Source organism: Myotis davidii, unplaced genomic scaffold (genome assembly GCF_000327345.1).
Source record: "Myotis davidii unplaced genomic scaffold, ASM32734v1 scaffold391, whole genome shotgun sequence".
Taxonomy (NCBI): Eukaryota; Metazoa; Chordata; class Mammalia; order Chiroptera; family Vespertilionidae; genus Myotis; species Myotis davidii.
The window spans coordinates 3207705-3226497 of record NW_006284336.1 but is presented as its reverse complement, the minus strand read 5'-3'; the positions used below and the strand labels follow the sequence as shown (position 1 = coordinate 3226497).

The window sequence follows — 18793 nt, the reverse complement described above, 5'->3', positions numbered from 1 at the left end:
CCCCCCCCCCCCCCCCATGACATTGTGCAGTTTTATTATCATTTGTCTTTTATCCTGCTTCATGCTCAAAGTGCTAAAAACCTGTCTTTTTTTATAACTTCTGGAAAATATTCAGCTGTTACCTCTTCAAATATTCCTTTCCTAAAATTATCCCTTGTATTGAATTTAAAAAAAAAATATTTTATTGAGTTTTTACAGAGAGGAAAGGAGAGAGATAGAGAGCCAGAAATATCGATGAGAGAGAAACATCGACCAGCTGCCTCCTGCACACTCCCCACTGGGGATGTGCCCGCAACCAAGGTACATGCCCTTGACCGGAATCGAACCTGGGACCTTTCAGTCCGCAGGCCGACGCTCTATCCACTAAGCCAAACCGGTTTCGGCCCTTGTATTGAATTTTAATTTGATTCTTATTTGCAGAATATTGGTTTTTAAATCTATTTAACCTTTTGCTTTGAAATAATTTCAAATTTACAGAAAACATTGTAAAGAAATCCTTTTCCGATCTACCAGTTTTTAACATTATGCCATGTTTGCTGTCTTTCTGTGTGTGCATATGTACATGTGTGTGTGGAAATACACTCATGCACATATACATACTCATATTTTATATACAAATAATTATACAAATGATTATTCTCTTTCTGAACCATTTGAGTATATAAGTTATTGTTTTCTTAACCATTTGAGTGTAGATTGCGTATGTCAAGTATCTTTACCTCTTAATACTTAGTAAGGGTATTTGCTAAGAAAAAGAATATTCTTGTAACTCAACATAGTACAGTTATGAACTTCAAGAAATTAGCATTGACGAATACTTTTATTTAATCTGTGGTCCATATTTCAATTTTTTCTATTATCTCAATAATGTCCTTTAGATAATTTTTCCCTCCAGTCTAGAGTTCAGTCCAGAATCCTGTGATCACTTTAGTTGTCATGTCTCTAGTCTCCTTTAATCTGGCACAATTTCCCAGTCTTCCATTGTCTTTAATGACTCTGACATTTTTGAAGCCTACAAGTCAGTTATTTTACATAGTGTCCCTTACTTTGGGTTTGTCTGATATTGTCTGAAAATTAAAGTTATTCATCTTCACTGAAATACTTAATATGATATTGCTCTCTCTTATCCATCATCATTTGCAGTCAGTCTGTCTGTCTGTCATCTCATCTATTATCGGTGCAGACCTGAGGATTTTTATTTTATGCAACAGTTTATGATCCATTTACTGCCCTTACTTAGTTTTATGTTCAAATTATCCCTGAGTTTGCTAGTGGGAACTCCTTGGAGCTGCCTCTTATGTCCTTTTGACTGGTTATTCTTTTGACCACTTCCTCACTTCTCCCCCTTCCCATATTTTGCAGTGTAAATTATGCACATATATGTTTTATACTGCCTGAAGCATATTTTCAAGTTAAATTTCTAGAGGTGGGATTGCTGGGTTGAGGATAAGTGCATAGCAGTTTTGTTAAATATTGCCAAATTTCCTTCCTTAGCAGTTGTACCATTTTGCATTCTACCCACAATTAAGAGAATGCCTGACTCCCCGCATCCTCTCTAGATGAGTATCGTGTCAAGATTTTGAACTTTTGCCAAGCTGGTGGGTAAAATGGTATCTCGGTATAGTTTTAATCTTCATTTCTTTTCCTATGATTTTTAATTTGCATTATTGAGTGAATTTGAAATCTTTTCTTATGTTTAATAAGAATGTCTGTCCATGTTTTCTGTTCATTTTTTCTTGGAGGACATTTTGGTCCTTTTGTCTTCAGTGTTTATTTACAATTTGGGGATCTTTGTCTTTTATCTGTGATATGCAAACATATATATATTTTTGGCCCCATTTGTTTGGTTTTTAATTAATTCTTTACCTTACCCTGTTCTTGTTTCCTTTCTGTCTGTATTAGTGTGAGAATTCCTTATTTATCTTAAAGGAATGTTTTCCTTGCATCTATCATTTTGTGCATTCTACACATTCCTATTTTAAAGTCCTTGTCAGATTGTTTTATGATATTCACTTTATTTTATTTGGAATAATTCATGTCACAGTGTTGGTTTTGTTGGCTAGGTTTCTGAGCCTTAGATAGCTTCATGTTTGGAATTTTGGTGCACAGGCCCATTTCATGAAGGAAGTGTTTTGCTTTGCTTTGCTTTCTCCCCTTTCCCCCTTCCACTCCCCTCCCCCTACCCCTCTCTCATAGTTGTGTTTGCCTCCACCTGGCCCAGATAAAGCCTTCGCCTAGGGCAGCACAGGGGTTGGTATTATGGTTGTGCTTTCATGGTGGGGCCTCACACCCCCCCGCCCCTCGTGTCAGACCGTGGGCCTGGGTCCCCTCTGCCATCTTTCATGGGAAATTTGCTCTCCGCTGCCCCTGAATCTACCTCCTGGCCACCACTCCAGCTCTCAGCCTCATTTCCTGCTTTGTGTTGATGTCCTCCCTCTCAGACACACAGACTATGATCTTGGTGAGCCCAGTGTTCACCTGTGTATTTGGAGCAGAGGGTCTGTGTCAGAGCCTGATGTTACGGAGCCTTCTTAATGGCAGATAGTCCTTTATATTCTGAAGAAAAGCGTGTGAGAAGGTTCGAAGGGAATAGAAGGAAGGAGGGAGCAAGATGGAGGGTTTCCTATGTCCCAGAAGTGCAGCGCACACCATTCCTTTTACTTCACAACAATTCTGTGAGGCAGGAATGGTTTCTCCCATTCCTCATGTGGGAAGTGGGGGGCACAGAGTGGATATTGAGCGACCAGCCTTACAGCTTACGAGGGGGAATGGGGAGGCCTGAACGCTGGCCTGTCACTGGGTTCACCCTCTCTTCCAGCTCAGCAGGGCGGTCAGTCCCCTGTGCCTGGAATGCCCCATCGCATGGCCTGGGTCTGTGCCTTGGGCTTAGAGGGAGGGTATGGTCTGGGAGCAGGCATGTCAGGCTTTGAGGACTCACCAATTAATTCCTGTTTTGTAAAATGACTTAGTGTCCTTCAGCTAACACTTACAGAATGCCTAGGATGAGCTGGGCACTTGTTAAATCCCCTATCAGTTCTTTAATTGAAATATCCCAACAACCTGAAAAGCAGGTACTATTGACTATCTCATAATCAAGGACATGAATGTTCCAGAAGCTCATGTGACTTCTTAGCTTCTCCGAATTAGCAAACACAGGGCTGGGCTTCTTATACTGTCTGGCTGCAAAGCCCTAGACTTCCATGCTTCTGGAATGTTCTATATCCCATGGTGCCTTCCCTGCCAGCTTGCTGCAGTCTTTTCAAAGGTTCAACACCCCAGAAGGGGAGGGGCTTGAGGGCAGCTCTGTGTGAAGTTAGTCTGTTGGGCTCTGGGGTGACTTTCCTCTGGGTCTCCTAAAACACAGGACCCATCATAGCCACTTACAATCAGAAACAGGATCTAATGAAATACTTTTTTATTTTTCACCGCCCCCACCAAGCAAGCTCCGTGAGGGCAGGTATCTTATTTTTTCAATGTTTTTTGGATATCCATCATCTAGTATAGTGATGGCAAACCTATGACACGCGAACTCATTTTTTTGGTTGATTTTTCTTTGTTAAATGGCATTTAAATATATAAAATAAGTATCAAAAATATAAGTCTTTGTTTTACTATGATGGCAAATATCAAAAAATTTCTATATGTGACACGGCACCAGAGTTAAGTTAGGGTTTTTCAAAATGCTGACACGCCAAGCTCAAAAGGTTCGCCATCACTGATCTAGTATGATAGTCCATAGGGAGGTGATAATAGATTTTGAGTGAATGAATGAATCCAATGAGAGACAGCTATCTCCTATCCTGGCTTTACCACTCAAGACCTCTGTGGCTTCCAGCACATTATTCACTTTTCCTTATCTGCAAAATGGACTCATGGTGATTTCATCAGAGCGCTGAGAAATTTAGAGACAACATACTAGTAGAGAGCTCAACACAGGGAATCCTCCCGTCCTCCTCCTTGATATAACTGTTAATTAGAAGCTCAGTTTGGTTGGGGCACGGGAAGATTTTATTCAAACCGTTCCCAGCCCTGGAAAGCATTGATGTACCAGTGCCCTAAGGTTCTGACTTCTCCCCAGGTTGTAATGCGCTTACAGGACTGCCCCGTGGATCTGCCTGGGCTGCTGCAGAAACCGTGGCCAGCCCCAATTAGAAAGCCCCTCTGAGGAGCTGAAGGTTTTGAGGTTAACCCTGAAGACACAGCTCCCTTTACAGAAGGCTTTTAATTAGATGGTCGAGTTTACTTTCCAGAGTTCATTGAATTACTTTCCCGGCATGGTGGTGTTTGACAAAGCCCAGTTGCTTGGAGTGATGGAAAAGTATAACACTAGGCAGCTTCGGGGCAGCAGGGAGGACACAGGCACCGCTGCCTCGGTGCCCCTTCCATGCTGGGCGCTCTCCTGGGGGGGGGGGCAGCATTCCCGAGGAGGGGTCGGGTAAAGCACTTCCCGGTCTCTGCCTTTGGCTTGGTTCTTGAGCTTCCAGGATCCCCGATGCTAGTTAAGGATCTGAGTCCACCCAGAGGCGGACCCAGGGCTCCGGAGGCCAAGGAACAATTCCCGTGGACTTCCGGTGCACAGGTGTTATGCTGGTCTGCGTTGTGTGCGACAGTGGCCCTGCCCTCAAAGTGCTTACAGTGTTGCTGGAGAGAGAGGATCACTGAAATACTTTTATGTTGAGCCGGGCCATGATAATTAGAAAACAAAAGCTACCATTTATTCCTTGTTTACTTTTATCATGGGTCCTTTAAATATGTATGTCATTCGATCCTGCTCTCTGAGGATAAGCAACCAGGACAAGTCCACTCTGTCCACAGTAATTTTCCTAAGAGGGCCAGGTTTGGCCTCAGGGGACCAGCTTCTGGTTGGGATGCAGCACTGCAGCCTCCATCGTGACTTCTTTCCCTTCCTTGCCAGAAACAAAATGAAAGGTCCAGTAATGCTTAGCGCAGAGTAAATCCTTCTCCGTGTTTCCTTGTACCCTTCCGCCCACATCACTGCAGCCTAGTGAGGTTGTTTTTGAGATGGGGCTCCATCCCGTGCCCCCAGCAGAAATGCTGAGCTCAACAAGATTTTCAGGCCTTCATCACTGTTCAAGTCCAGGGCTTGAGGGAGACTTCTCACACCTGGTGGTGGGGAACTGCCTGGCTTGTCTGGACCCTGCATCTCAAAGCCTGGTCTTGGGAGTGATGGCAGCACCATGGGGTGGGCCCGGCAGGCTGGGTTTTCTCCAGGGGGTGCTGATGCCTGCTCAAGTGTAACGACAAACTTGCCTGCATGTCAGAATCACCCAAGAAGTGTGTTGTGATTTTAAAAAATTTATTGTTAACTTACTGTTGAAAAATGTTCATTAATATATACTTCACCTTTTGTTGTTAATCCTCACCCAAGGATATATATATTTTTTCAATTGCTTTATAGAGAGAGGGAGGGGCAAGGAGGCAGGGGGAGAGGGAGCGAAACATAGATGTGTGAGAGAAACACATCACTTGGTTGCCTCCCACACGTGCCCCAACTAGGCTGGGGATCGAACCAGTAACCCAGGTACATGCCCTTGACCAGGAATCGAACCCTCTACTCTGCAGTGTGTGGGCCAACACTCTAGCCACTGGGCAACACTGGCCAGGGCAAATAAACTTCACTTTTTAAACTGGTTCAGATTTACAGAGAAATTTGGACGATAATATAGAATTTCTATATACCCACACTCAGCCTTTCCTATTATTAATATCTTGGATTTGTGGAGTACATTTGTTATAGTTGATGAACCAGTATTGATGCATTATTACTAACTACAGTCCATACATCAGTCAGGTTTTCTTAGATCCCACATTACTTTTCTCCCTCATATCTCCTTTGGTCCCTCTGGGCTGTGACAGTTTCTCAGACTTCCCTGGTTTTCGATGACCTTCACAGCTTTGAAGTGTACTGATTAGGTACTTTGTAGAACGCCCCTCAATCTGCATTTGTTTGACATTGACCTCGTGATGTGGTTACTGAGAGGAAGACCACAGAGGTGAAGTGCCACTCTCCTCCCATCATCATTAAGGGTACATGCTGTCACCTTGACTTATCACTGTGGATGTCGACCTTGATCATCTGGCTGAGGTGGCTTTGGCTTCTCCAGCTGACCATCAGGGTTCTCCACTGTCAGTTACTAACTCCCCCCCTCCCACCCAACTTGCCATATTGTACTGTTTGGAAGGAGTCACTATGTGCAGCCCAAGCTTAGAAAGTGTGGTGTTATGCTCCTCCCCCATGAAGGCAGAGTGTCTGCACAAACTATCTCAAGTTCTATGCATGGGAGAATTGTCTCTTCTCTCCCATTTATTCACTTATTCCATCATTTATTTATATCAGTGTGGACGCATGGATCTTGATTTTACCCTTTCAGTTTTAATGCAATATTACTTGATTTTGTTGTCAAATTGCTCCATCCTTGGCTATCATGAGCTCTTTCAGTTGCTCTGTGTCCTTTTAGAAAACCCCATCATTGTAAGGTAATTTAAAAATGTTAGTGCGTCCTTTCTTTCAGGCACGACAAGCCTATCTGATGTGTTTCCTTCCCAGTCCTAGAATCAGCAATTTCTCCAGGGAGCCCTGGTTCCTTTTATTAAGAGTGGTATCAGAAATCGAGATCTGGGCCCTGGGTGTACTTGCTGCTATTGGCACGTCATTGATTCTCTCAGCTGACAGAACAAAGAAATACATGTGTATATATTAACCTGTGTGCATACACTTATCTATAAATATTTCTGTATGTCGTCATCTGTAAGTGTATTAAGCTAAATCTGAGCTCACATTGATGTCGTCAATTCTAATCCGTCATCATGTGGATCATTCTAACCTTCTTCCCTTCCCTTCCCACAGTGAGAAAACGTGTTCCTGTCATCTGCTTCATTGTCTACTTAGCTGTTCATTTCCAGCACACATGTATCAAAGTTCTTAACTCCTACCTACTTCCGTGGGAATCAACGTTGTCAATTAGAGTACAGTGCTCTATACGGGTTATTTCGCCTGTAGTTTTGCAGACTCCTCTCATTGCTAGGCTTCCCTAGGTCAGCACCTTTCCCCACCCCCTTCAGCGAGGTTGTTTCCTACATTTGTAATACAGTTACATTCTTTGATCACGTGCTGCATTCCTTCCTGGGAATCTCCCAGTTTCTTCATTTTTAAAAAAATCTGCACACTGTAAGGTACACTGTGCTGTGAAGTTCTTTGGGATTCAACAAATGTGTAATGTCTCATATTCACCATTATAGTGTCATTCAGAACAGTTTCACTGCCCTAAAAAAAACAACAACAAAAAAAACCCAAGCTTCACCTATCCACCTCTTCTCATTCCACCTGAACTCCTGGCAGCCACTGACCTTTTCACTGTTTCGACACTGTGCCTTTCCTGGAATCTTATATAATTGGACTCATGCAATGTGTAGCCTTTTCAGGCTAGCTTCTTTAACTTAGTCTGCATTTAAGATTCATTCCTGTGTTTTTGTGATTTGATAGCTAACTTACTTTTATTGTAGAATGATATCCCATTGTATGAATGGACCATAGTTTGTTTATCCATGCACCTGGTAAAGGACATATTGGTTGCTCCCAATCTTTGATGGCTATAAATAGAGCTGCAAGTCTTTTGTCTTGTGGCCGTACGCTTTCAAAGCAGTGGTTCCTTTTTGCTAAAAGGTGTCCGAGCAGAAGCAAGCCTATGCGTGGGAGAGGGGACTCAAGGATCACAGGGGGCCCTTTCCGGAGAGCCCTCTCTATCCTCTTCTGAATTTGGAGATATAGCAAGTGCACCCAGAACAGAGGCTGCGTGGGGGTCCCAGCCACATCCGACCCTTCCAATGAAAATCTGAATGCTCTCTGACCTTGCTCTTGCACGATGGTCCCTGTCTTAGTGTCTCACTTGGTTTATCTGATTTTGGAAGGCTCTGCTCTGACCAACGGGGGATTAAACATGCACAGCTCGGTGAAGAGGAAGCTGGACACGGAGAAGGACTACGTCTTTGACAAGAGGCTCAGGTACAGCGTCCGCCAGAACGAAAGCAACTGTCGGTTTCGGGACATTGTCGTGCGGAAGGAAGAGGGGTTCACACACATCCTGCTGTCCAGCCAGACCTCAGACAACAACGCGCTGACCCCTGAGGTGAGGGGGCAGGGCCAGAGGGGAGGGTCCGGCTGGGGAGGGCCTCGCATCCATCAGATTGGGGTGCTGGCTTCGCTTTGTTCCTTCAGGGAGCCTCTGGTAGAAGTGGCCAGCGTGCACACACACTTGACGGTAGGGCACCATTTGCTAATCACTTCCGTGTATTTTTTATTTGATCTTTCTGACTAGGTAATGTTATTGTCCCATGGTACAGATGAAGACCCTGGTAAATGGAGAGATTCAGTCAGCTGGTCAGGACTTAGTCAGAGGAGGCCTCAGGCTGCAGTGTAATGAGCATGTCCAATTTCATTGCTGCAGATGGAATGATATCTACTCAGCTCACTTACACTTTTTTGAGATATAATTCATATACCATAAATTTCACTCTTTTAAAATGAACAATTCAATGATATTTCTAATAAATTTACAAAGTTGCACAACCATCACCACTAATTCCAGAATATTTCCATCACCCCAAATGGAAACCCTGTACCCGTTAGCAGTCACTCCCATTCTCCCTCCAGCCTCTGGCAACCACTGGTCTACTTCCTGTCTCTGTAGATTTGTCTGTTCTGGGCATTTCATAGAAATGGATCATACAGTAGCTGGCCTTCCGTGACAGGCTTTCACTCAGTATCATGTTGTCATGTTTTACGCGTGCTGGAGCGTGTGCCAGGGCTCGCATGGAAATATTCATGGCATGGATATGTTCCATTTTGTGAATTAGTTCTTCAGCTGAGGGAGATTTGGGTTGGTTCCACTTGGACAATTACTAATAATATCGCTATGAACATTTGTGTACAAGTTTTTGTATGAACATACGTTTTTAGTTTCCTAATTGTGGAATTGCTGAGTGATAAGGTAACTAAGTTTACCTTTCAGAGGAACTGCCAAACTATTTTCCACAAGTATTCACTGTTTTACATTTGTACCAGGAGTGTGTGAGGGTTCTAATTTCCCCACATCTTCCCTGACTTTTGTTGTTATACTTCTAATTTCTCCACATGCTCCCTGACACTTGTTATTGTATCTTTTTGTTGTTAATCCTCACCTGAGGATATTTTTCCATTGATTTTTAGAGAGGGGGGAGGAAAAGAGAGAGAGAAACATTGATGTGAGAGACATTGATTGGTTGCCTCCGTCACTCACTGCAACCAGGGCCAGGGTTCGAGCCTGCCACCCAGATACATGACCTTGACCGGGAATTGAACCCATGACCCTTCAGTGCACAGGCTGATGCTCAAACCATTGAGTAACATTGGCCAGGGCTATTGTATCTTTTTTATTAGTCACGCTAGGTAATTAGTTTTACTAGTTGTAAGGTGGTATCTCGTGGTTTTAATTTGCATTTTCCTCATGGGAATCTTTCCATGTGTTTATTGGTCATTTGTCTGTCTTCTTTAGAGAAATTTCTATTCCAATCCCTTGCCTATTTTTATTTTTGTTTTATCTTGACGCTATTACAGACGTCCCCCATTCTTCCCTTTACCCCCTCCATGTAGCCCCCACCCCCTCTCAAGCCTTCACCCCAATACTTTATTTTAAAAATTGGTGTTTTTTGTTACTGTGTCTTTATTGTTCTTTATACTATATTCTAGATACTATACCCTTATTTGGTATATGATTTGAAAGTATTCCCGCTCATTTTGTGGGTTGTCATTTTACCCTCTACATAGTGTCCTTGGACATACAAGTTTTGAGATTGTGATGAAGTCTAATTTATTTTTTCTAGGTAACTTTTTTATTCTGACATCCTAGGTCAGTGATGGCGAACCTATGACACGCGTGTCAGAGGTGACATGCAAACTCATTTCTTTGGTTGATTTTTCTTTGTTAAATGGCATTTAAATATATAAAATAAATATCAAAAATATGAATCTTTGTTTTGCTATGGTTGCAAATATCAAAAAACTTCTATATGTGACATGGCACCAGAGTTAAGTTAGGCTTTTTCAAAATGCTGACACGTCGAGCTCAAAAGGTTCACCATCACTGTCCTAGGTGAATAGAACAGGGAAATAATGACAACTTAATGCAGTTAGGGAGACAACATCACTCAAAATAAGGGGTATTTAGGAGGAACAATGGAGATGCATATTTTTTGAGAGATTCTTAGTGGTGCAGATGTGGGAAGCACTCATCCAAGCAGTCCTCTCTAGCTCCACCGACCGAGGGTGAGGCAGCAGAGTGGCAAAGGAAAAAAACCAGGGCAGTACCAGCTCACTGCGACTCTTCGGGCCTTGTATTTCCCTTTATCCCATTCCATCCCACCAGTACCCTTCTGATGTAGGGTTATTGTAACCGCATCTTCACAGATGAGAAAACAGGCTTAGAGAAATTCACAGGCCCAGGCTCACACAGCTTAGCTTCAGAAGGTTAGGACTGTTGTCAGGTTTGCCCTCATTTCATTTCTCTCACTTAGCGTGGTATCTTCCTGTCCCTGCAGTGTCCTGCACTCTTATCTCCATAGTAGCAATGAGGACATGGAGGGTTAACATAGGGCTGTGTTTGAGGGGACACAGTCAAGGGTCAAGGAGTGGTTGACCACCCAGACTGGGATTGGTGGGATGGCCTGGCATTGCCCAGTGTACCCAGTACACTTAGGGAGGCCCAGGAAGTGGGGTGGGGTGGGAATTGCTGAGTCCTTGACCTTGCAATCACATGTCTTATCATAGTCTAGGACTGTTTTATGGGATTGTGGGTGTGACCCTCAGGAATGATGCCAAGTGTAAGAAAAGGCATGTGGGTAAAGTCTGTGCAGTTTTGTGGGGTTCGTGGTTGCTTGTTGCCCCTCCTTTAAGCATGGTGTTCTGGGCTCTCTCCCTCCTCCACCATCTGGGGGTTTTGTGCTGGGCAGACCCGTGTGCAGGCTTCAGAGAAGTCCAGAGCGTGGCTTACCTCGAAGGCTGCTCTATACATGTTTATACACCTGCAAACCTTGTTATTTTTAAGCTCATCATAAAGCATCCAACTGAGACCAATTCTTGGATTCTTTCCTACTTCACTGCTTTTTAAAAGCATCCTTTAAAAGACACAGCCTTTCCCTTCGATTAATCGAGTAAGTGCGAAGTCTCCCGGTTCATCCTGTCCCTTTGGAGTAGCTTTGTGTGGTAACTGTTACTCATCATGGAAAATGTGTTGCCTCCGACTGATTTAAGGTACATGGTTCTTACTTCCTGTGGGCTTGGTTAATTAGAGGTCCATTTCTAATTGGTGTCTGTTGGTAACAGAATGGTAGAAAAATGGAAAAAACACATTGATCTGGTGTTTTTAGCGGTCTCCACAACCAATGTGGATTGTCTCCGGATAAACCGGCAACTGGGTAAAGTGGTCCCGAAAGAAAGATCCTCTTGAAATGAAGAGGTGGTGTTAGTGGCGGAATGCAGATTTTGGAGTCTAGCCAACCTGGGTGTTGAGTCCTGCCTGCACCAACTCGCCACTTCTGTTACCTTAGGAAGTTCCTTTGCCTCCCTGAGCTCCCTCATTTATAGAAGTTATACAGTATCTTGCTTGTCTGCAAGGAGGCTCACAGAGTACCCGGCACATAGGAGGTATTCAGTGGGTGTTCCTATCATTGTGAAGAGGAAACAGAGGCAATTTAATGGCCACCAGCAGACTCTGTCTTGCTCACTCTTGGAGGAACTGGGAGGGCCACCTTCACGGTCATAATTGAATTTTTTTTCTAATTGACAGTGGCCTCATGGGCAAAAAGTCATACATTACTAGGTTTGTTAACTAGATTCTGAGGCTAGTGGGTATGTTGTAGTCATTCTCCCCTCTGGAATAAAGCAAAGAACCAGGAAAATAATGAAATGATCCTTGGGGAAAGAGCCAGCAACATCGATTGCCCAAAGTCTTGCTGATTCAAAGCTCATCTGCTTCCCCATTAGGAAAAGACCCCAAACCCTCACTCAGCTCCTGGTTTTCTCCACTGCTCAGAGACAGCACACCAGCATCCATGGGCCACCTGACATGTGGGAGTCAACCCTCAGCCCTCCTGATCATACCCCATATCCACACCATCCCCAAGGCCTGCTAACTTGAGTATCTTGAATAGCTCTCAGATGTGTTTTCTCTCAATTTCCTTCATAGCCCTTATAGTCCAGACCACTAGGCTATCTTTTCTGGACTATTGTAATAAACTGCTAACAGTTCTGCCCCCTTTCACATGTCCTGCCTTTTAATCCACTCACCACAGGGTAGGCAGGGTGATCAGTTGGAAGAGCTAACCTGATCAAATTATATTGTCTACACACACACACACACACACACACACACACACACACGTACACACATCAGTGGCTTCTGATCGCTCTTGTTAAGAATCAAAAACCATAATGTGGCCTGGGGGCAGATGCATTCTGACCCTGCCCATCTCTCCAGTTCCATCTCTTATCACACATCACTCTTCTCTCCTCTTGCATTCCAGTTACTCTGGCCTTTCTTCATGCTCACATCTGCCCCAGCACGTTTGTATATACTTGTCTTTCTGACCAAAAAAATTTTCTTTTCCTTTTTACTTAGCTGACCTTTGCTCTTCATTCATATCTCAGCTCAGCCATCACTTCCACCAGAGAGTCTTGCCTCACCTCCCTGACCGGATCAGGTCTTTCATATGCCTTCCTAGCACCGTGCACCCCTCCTTACCAGAACTTATTGCAGCTGTTAGTGTATATGTAATTGTGTGATAATCTGTTAAATATCTCATTCCCCCCATTAGACTCTAAACCTTTTGAAGGTTGGATACTGTGCCATTCGCCCAATTTAATAAATATTTATTAAATTCCAGTATGTGCACATTTCTGGACTAGGTGTTACAAGGGTTATTCAGATAAGTAGAATACTATTTTACCTCTTAACCCTACCAGACCGCTGTACCGATTTTTCGGTAATTTCCACACAAAGGTGGAATATTGGCGCTAGATGAAAGGTAGATGAAAGGTAGACCTATTTTCTACAATGTCTCCAAGTTCCATCTTATTCTAGCCACTTGTTTGCATGTAACTAACATTTTTCTATGTCATGTTGGTTTTTTCTCTTTAATGCTCAGGAGCCCAGGTATAGGGGACAGTTAGGTTCAGGACCTCAGGTCTGGTAGGATTAAAGGATTGTATTAATCTGTTACTGCATAACAACGTGCCCTAAACTTAGCATTTTAAGACAACAAACATTTATTATCTCACAGTATCTGTGGGTAGGAATCCAGTCATGGCTTAGCTGATGCTTCTGGCTCAGTGTCTCTCACAAGCCAGCAGTCAAGGAGTTGGCTGGGGCTGCAGCCTCAACCAATGGCTCAACAGAGGAGGATCCACTTCCAAGCTTCCCCAGTGACTGTCGGCAGGTCTCAGGTCCTCACTGGCCAGAGACATTAGTGCCTTGCTATGCAGCTACTCCACGTGGACTATGGAGTAATGGCTCCATGAGCTACTCACTAGCTGGCTGCTTGCTTCCCCCAGACTGAGAGCTCTAAGAAAGGGAGTCAGCAAGAGAAGAGAACCAGGACAAGCTATAGTCTTTTTGTATCCGAATCTCCTCGTGAAAGGGACATCCCATCACTTCGCTGTATTCTCGTGGCTAGAAGTGAGTCACCGGGTCTGGTCTGCACTCCAGGGTTGGGGGTTACACAGGGGTGTGAATATCAGAGGAAAGGGTTATTGAGGGCCAGCACCGAGGCTGCCCACACAGGGATTTACATTAGGGAGGAGGCAGGATAAGGTAAGGATGTACCTTCGACAAGGGAGAATGTCAGAGCAGGGAGTTTAAACACTTGGGCTGTCAGGAGAAGGAAGAGTGTGCATTTGCTTGGGTAAATGTGGGAAGGCCTTCAGGAAGGTGGTTGCAGTGGAGGTGGGCCCTGGGTCACTGAGCTAAGCAAGTAAAGAAGAAGTGGAGAGGGGGACCCTGATTTCCTCGCATTTCACACCCCTTCGAATGCATTTGGTTATCTGGTTCCAACCCACGGCAGGTCAGTAGCTAGAAGTAGCAGGGGAGGAGGATGCTTCCTCTAGTGGACACTAAGCAGGAGCAAGTGGCAGCTGGCATGTGTGTAACGAGGGGAATAATTCTCACAAACAGATTTAGGGCTTTAATATGCAGAGAGGTCTGGGGGCGTTTGTTCTAGAGGCAAACCCAGGAGCCCCTGAGGGGAACAGTCTGTTTCAGGCCAGCAAGTGGCCACCGAGTAGTGACACGTGGGCAGTGTATTCTGTGTAAGAAGGTAAAGGAGGGTGATGCTTTGAACACATTTTACTTTAAACAAACCAGTTACATTTTAAAAGTCAGGTCCTTCAAAGAAGGTCCCCAGCCATCAGTCCAAATTGGATTATCAACATGAGACAGGCAAAGGCATAGTATACTCACTAAACACAATTTTTTTTTAAAAAAATTAAGAAATGTAGTTTGTACATTTGTTGCATCAACAAAACACAAATTTGCTTTCCATTTAATTCACAAAGGAGGTGGTTCGTTTGAATTTGTGTTTTTACTCATTGACAAGCAAGTATGACCTCAGAGAGAGACTACTCTCTGAGTCGTGAGTAGAATCACGCCTTACACAGATTCTCGTGTGGGTCAGACTGTCTGCTTTTGGAGGCAGATAGATGAAAAGACCCACAAGATAGTGGCCTGTTACCTTTTTAGATGTTCAAAATGGGATTCTGTGGCTTACACCCTGTGAGAGTGGAAAGTGCTTCTCCCATCCTTCTCACAGAGCGCGCATGGGCCGGCAGATCCTGATTCAGGTGGACGTCTAGCTGTTTTTTTACTCAAATTCATCCATTTACGTAAGTTATCCTACAGTGGGGAGCAGTGGAAAGAGAAGGTAGGAGAAAGAGAAGGGATGTTGGGGTGAGATTTGCATCGTGGTTTCTGCCTGTTACTGGTGACTTTGGACAACTTCACTTCTCTGAGTTTTCCTTGCTCTACCTATAAAATCGGGATGCCATTCCCTTCCAGGATTTCTGTTTGGAATAAAATATTGTGTGGAAATTACACTCGTACCTCTAAGTGCTTAATAAATGGGGGTTCTCTAAAAAGTATATTTAAAAAATAGTACTTTCAGAACATTTCAACACTATAGCCTATGATTATGCTGATTGAATAATCAATGATTCTTTAAAAGCCTGTTCACACCCTGGTTGGTGTGGCTCAGTTGGTTGGGTGTCATCCCATGTTCTGAAAGTTTGCTGGTTCAATTCCTGGTCAGGGCACATACCTGGGTTGTGGGCTCGATCCCTGATATGAGGCAATGTTCCTCTCTCACACAGATGTTTCTCTCTCTCTCCTTTCCCCTCTCGCTAAAGGTCAATAAAAAATCTTTAAAATAAAATAAAAGCCTACTCACTTATTGTCTCCCTTAAGTCATTCTCAGCTTTACCCAGCTTTCTGAGCTTATTTTTTCTTGTCCCATAACTTCTGTTGGAATGAATGATTGAGTTTATGAAAATTTAAGAAGTTATCCATGTTATGTTCACATAGTAAAACCTAAATGTAATCGTTACTTGTCCATCTCTCCCTGATACATAATCTATGCATGCTCTAACTCTGGTCACCCCTTCTCTCATCTGACACAATATTAGTGCCCAGCACCATAGATCTACCTTGTTCACCCACCCCCCATTAGTCAATATCAGTATGGTGATTTTTATCATCAGTTCTTATATTGATTTATCAATACATTCACCCATTTCTTTGGTGGCTTTGTTTCTTGAATGTCAGGTGTGTTTTTTTTTCTCTTCTGAATGTAGTTTCCTTCTTGAAGTGCATCCTTTTTCAGTTCTTTCAGTGAGAGTCTAAGCGTGGTAAACATTCTTTTACTGAAAATGCCTACTATTTACCCTTGCCTTTGAATGATAGTTTAGCTAGATACAGAATTTATGTTGGATGGTTATTTGCCTGGTACCTTGAACATTTTATGGTTCTGATGGCAAAGCCCACTTCCCACCCATAGGCTGTGTAAGGGTCTTTGTTGAATTAAGGATGAACAAGAGTATAGAATTAATTTGGCCTTTTAGAGATAGCTTACATAACTCACCTGCTGTTCACAGGAATTTTCCCCTTCACCTTGAAAAGGGCTAACCAAGCAAATGCTGGAAGATTTGCAGAGTTACCAGGGATTAAAGGACTCCAAGCCAGGCTTCCAAGTCTGCAGCCAGTAACCCCTCTGCCACCTTCTCAGCCTTCCATGCCGGCTTCAGGGAGGGTGTAGGGGAGCTCTGGTTTTGCTGTTTCTTTGCTAGGTCTGGACATTCAGGGGAGGCTCCCTGCTCAGACAGAGCAGATTTTCTCACCTTTTCCCTGGCTTCCAGATACACATCTAACATCTCCACAAATCCATATCTGCCCGCAGATCATGAAGGAGGTCCGGCGAGCTCTGTGCAACGCGGCCACAGATGACAGCAAACTGCTACTCCTCAGTGCGGTGGGCAGCGTGTTCTGCAGCGGCCTGGATTACTCCTACCTAATTGGCCGGTTGTCCAGCGACCGGAGAAAGGAGAGCACCCGCATTGCAGAATCCATCAGGTGAGCTCTGCTCCTGTTCAGACACTAGGGGACCCACCTAGGATTGCCAAATAGAGCACATGAAAATACAGGCTGCTCAGTTAAACTCTTCAAACAACAAATAATGTTTGTTTTTTAGCATAAGTATGTCCCATGCAACATACTTATACTAAAAAATATGTGTTGTTTATCTAAAATTTGGACTTTTATTGAACGTCCCGTATTTGCCTGCCCAAATCAGGGATGCCTTTACTCCGTAAGATTGCATTTTATTCTTTTGATCCCCCAAATATTTTATTTTCATATATCCAGCCCAGCATCTGGTAGTGCCCATGCATTATCCACACTTCTCCTGCCCTCTGTCTGATGGTGAAATCTTTGACTTTCTGGGCATTTCTGTTCCTGGAGCTGACATGGCTCAGCACCGGGGAGGAGGATGGATGGGTTCCCTGGGCAGTATGGGGAGTATTTCCCCCTCTCTTGTTGCCTTTGGGACAAAAGTTGGGATCCTGGGGTGATATCTGATCCCAACCATCAGTATCTCTTTTGGGACACTAACGGGTAGATGTCCCCCTTCTTTAGAGATTTATCAAAAGCAAGTGTGATTTCCAGCAAGGGCTGCTGCCTGTCCTCCCCGCGGGGAGCGCACCCACACTCACTGCTCACCTTGCAAAGTGCTCAAACAGGAGTCACAGCTCAGTAATGCTCCCTGGTCCCTTGAGAAGGAACACTTACTCTGCAGGCTGTCAGGGAGCCTTGGGCCACAGGTTAGGAATTTTGTCGACCCTCCAGCCTCAGTGTGGTGTGACATCGTCACACGGAGGCTGATTCCCATAAGGCTGTGGGAGGCTTTCAGGGTATGCAGAGTCTCCAAGAAATGACACAGGGTGGCCTCACACGTACGTGGGGTTCTGTGTCCCAATCAGGGTGATGCACGCACTGGAGTCTATGCTCCAAACACCTGTGTGCTTCCTGCTGCAGAATTCGTGTCTCCCCCAAAAGAGACACGAAAATCCCGAATGATGTTATTAGAAAAAGCATGTGGTTTCATGCAGCTCTCAGGCTCTCCAGGTGCAGACAGCCCTGGCCATGGCCACGGTGCTTTGTTCTCTGCTCCTGTCAAGTGGCAGGGGAGCAGCAGGGTCCCCAGTAAGCCTCCTTCCTCGTTTACGGGACCATCGGAGATGGGGCGCCCCTCTCTACAGCTGAGGAGCACCTTGGCCGTAGCCTTCGTCTGGCTTATGAATTTCTGCAGAGGCATTAGCTAATTTCTGGCGGTCCCAACTTTGAGGAGATGCTGAGCACATTAGCTCACTGCTGGAGAAAGGCAGCCAGTGGCATTTAAACATTTGCCCTCTCATCGGGAAGGTGAGTTTCTCTTAGGCCGAGTGGAGGGAGAGAGGGCTGCGGGAATTCTTCCCAGTGTGTCAAAGGGAGCAGAAGCTCATAATGCATGAGCCGCCAGGGACGCGGGAGGGATGGGGAATGGGGTGTCCCCTAGGCCACTGGTTCTCAGCCCCAGCAGCACAGAGACTCTCCCCAGGGAGCTTTTCAAAACCCAACTGCTTGGCAGCACCCCCAGGAGATTCTGAGTTAATGAGCATGGGGTGGGGCCAGCATGTCTTTGGTTTTAGAGTTCCCTCTGTGGTTCGAATGTGCAGCCAGGGCTGCGAACCCCTGCTCCATCCCAACCAAGAGGGTAATCTGAGAGCACCAGTGACTGAGAGCACTAAAAGGTGTGGAAACAAAACGGTCCTTATTTTTATGCAAGAGAAGAAAGTTGGCTATAAGAGAATAAGGTGAAGAGGAAGGTAATAGAAGGGATAGGGAGGGTGAGGAGTCTCAAGAAGGGACACCTAGTGGAGAAGGGTGTCCCTGGGTCAGAAAGGGACTGTGGCTTGCTCATCACCACCACACACCTCCAGGGAGGCCCAGCTCCACGGGCTTTGCAGTGCTCCCTCCAGCAGCCACACTCTAGAGTTGGGGGACACGATGCGGCAGAGAAACATTTCCCAGAGAACGATCTTCAGATTTCCAGAGGAGCATCGTGAGCAAAGGGCACTGTCGTAACTGAGTTTGGGCCACGCTAGAAGTTCTGTCCCCGCTCACACAGACTTCCCAGGCATGTTAACATATTTACAGTCTCA

The 18793-nt window shown here is 44.7% G+C and overlaps 1 protein-coding gene across 1 annotated transcript in view; it reads left to right on the top strand.

Moving 5' to 3' along the window:
• Positions 1-18793, top strand: part of CDYL2 (chromodomain protein, Y-like 2) — a 54708-nt gene that overhangs the window by 17408 nt on the left and 18507 nt on the right. Inside the window, exons 3-4 of the mRNA XM_006754472.2 lie at positions 7930-8147; positions 16495-16667. Of these exons, the coding sequence (XP_006754535.1) occupies positions 7930-8147; positions 16495-16667 (391 nt within the window). The remainder of the gene's footprint in view (positions 1-7929; positions 8148-16494; positions 16668-18793) is intronic.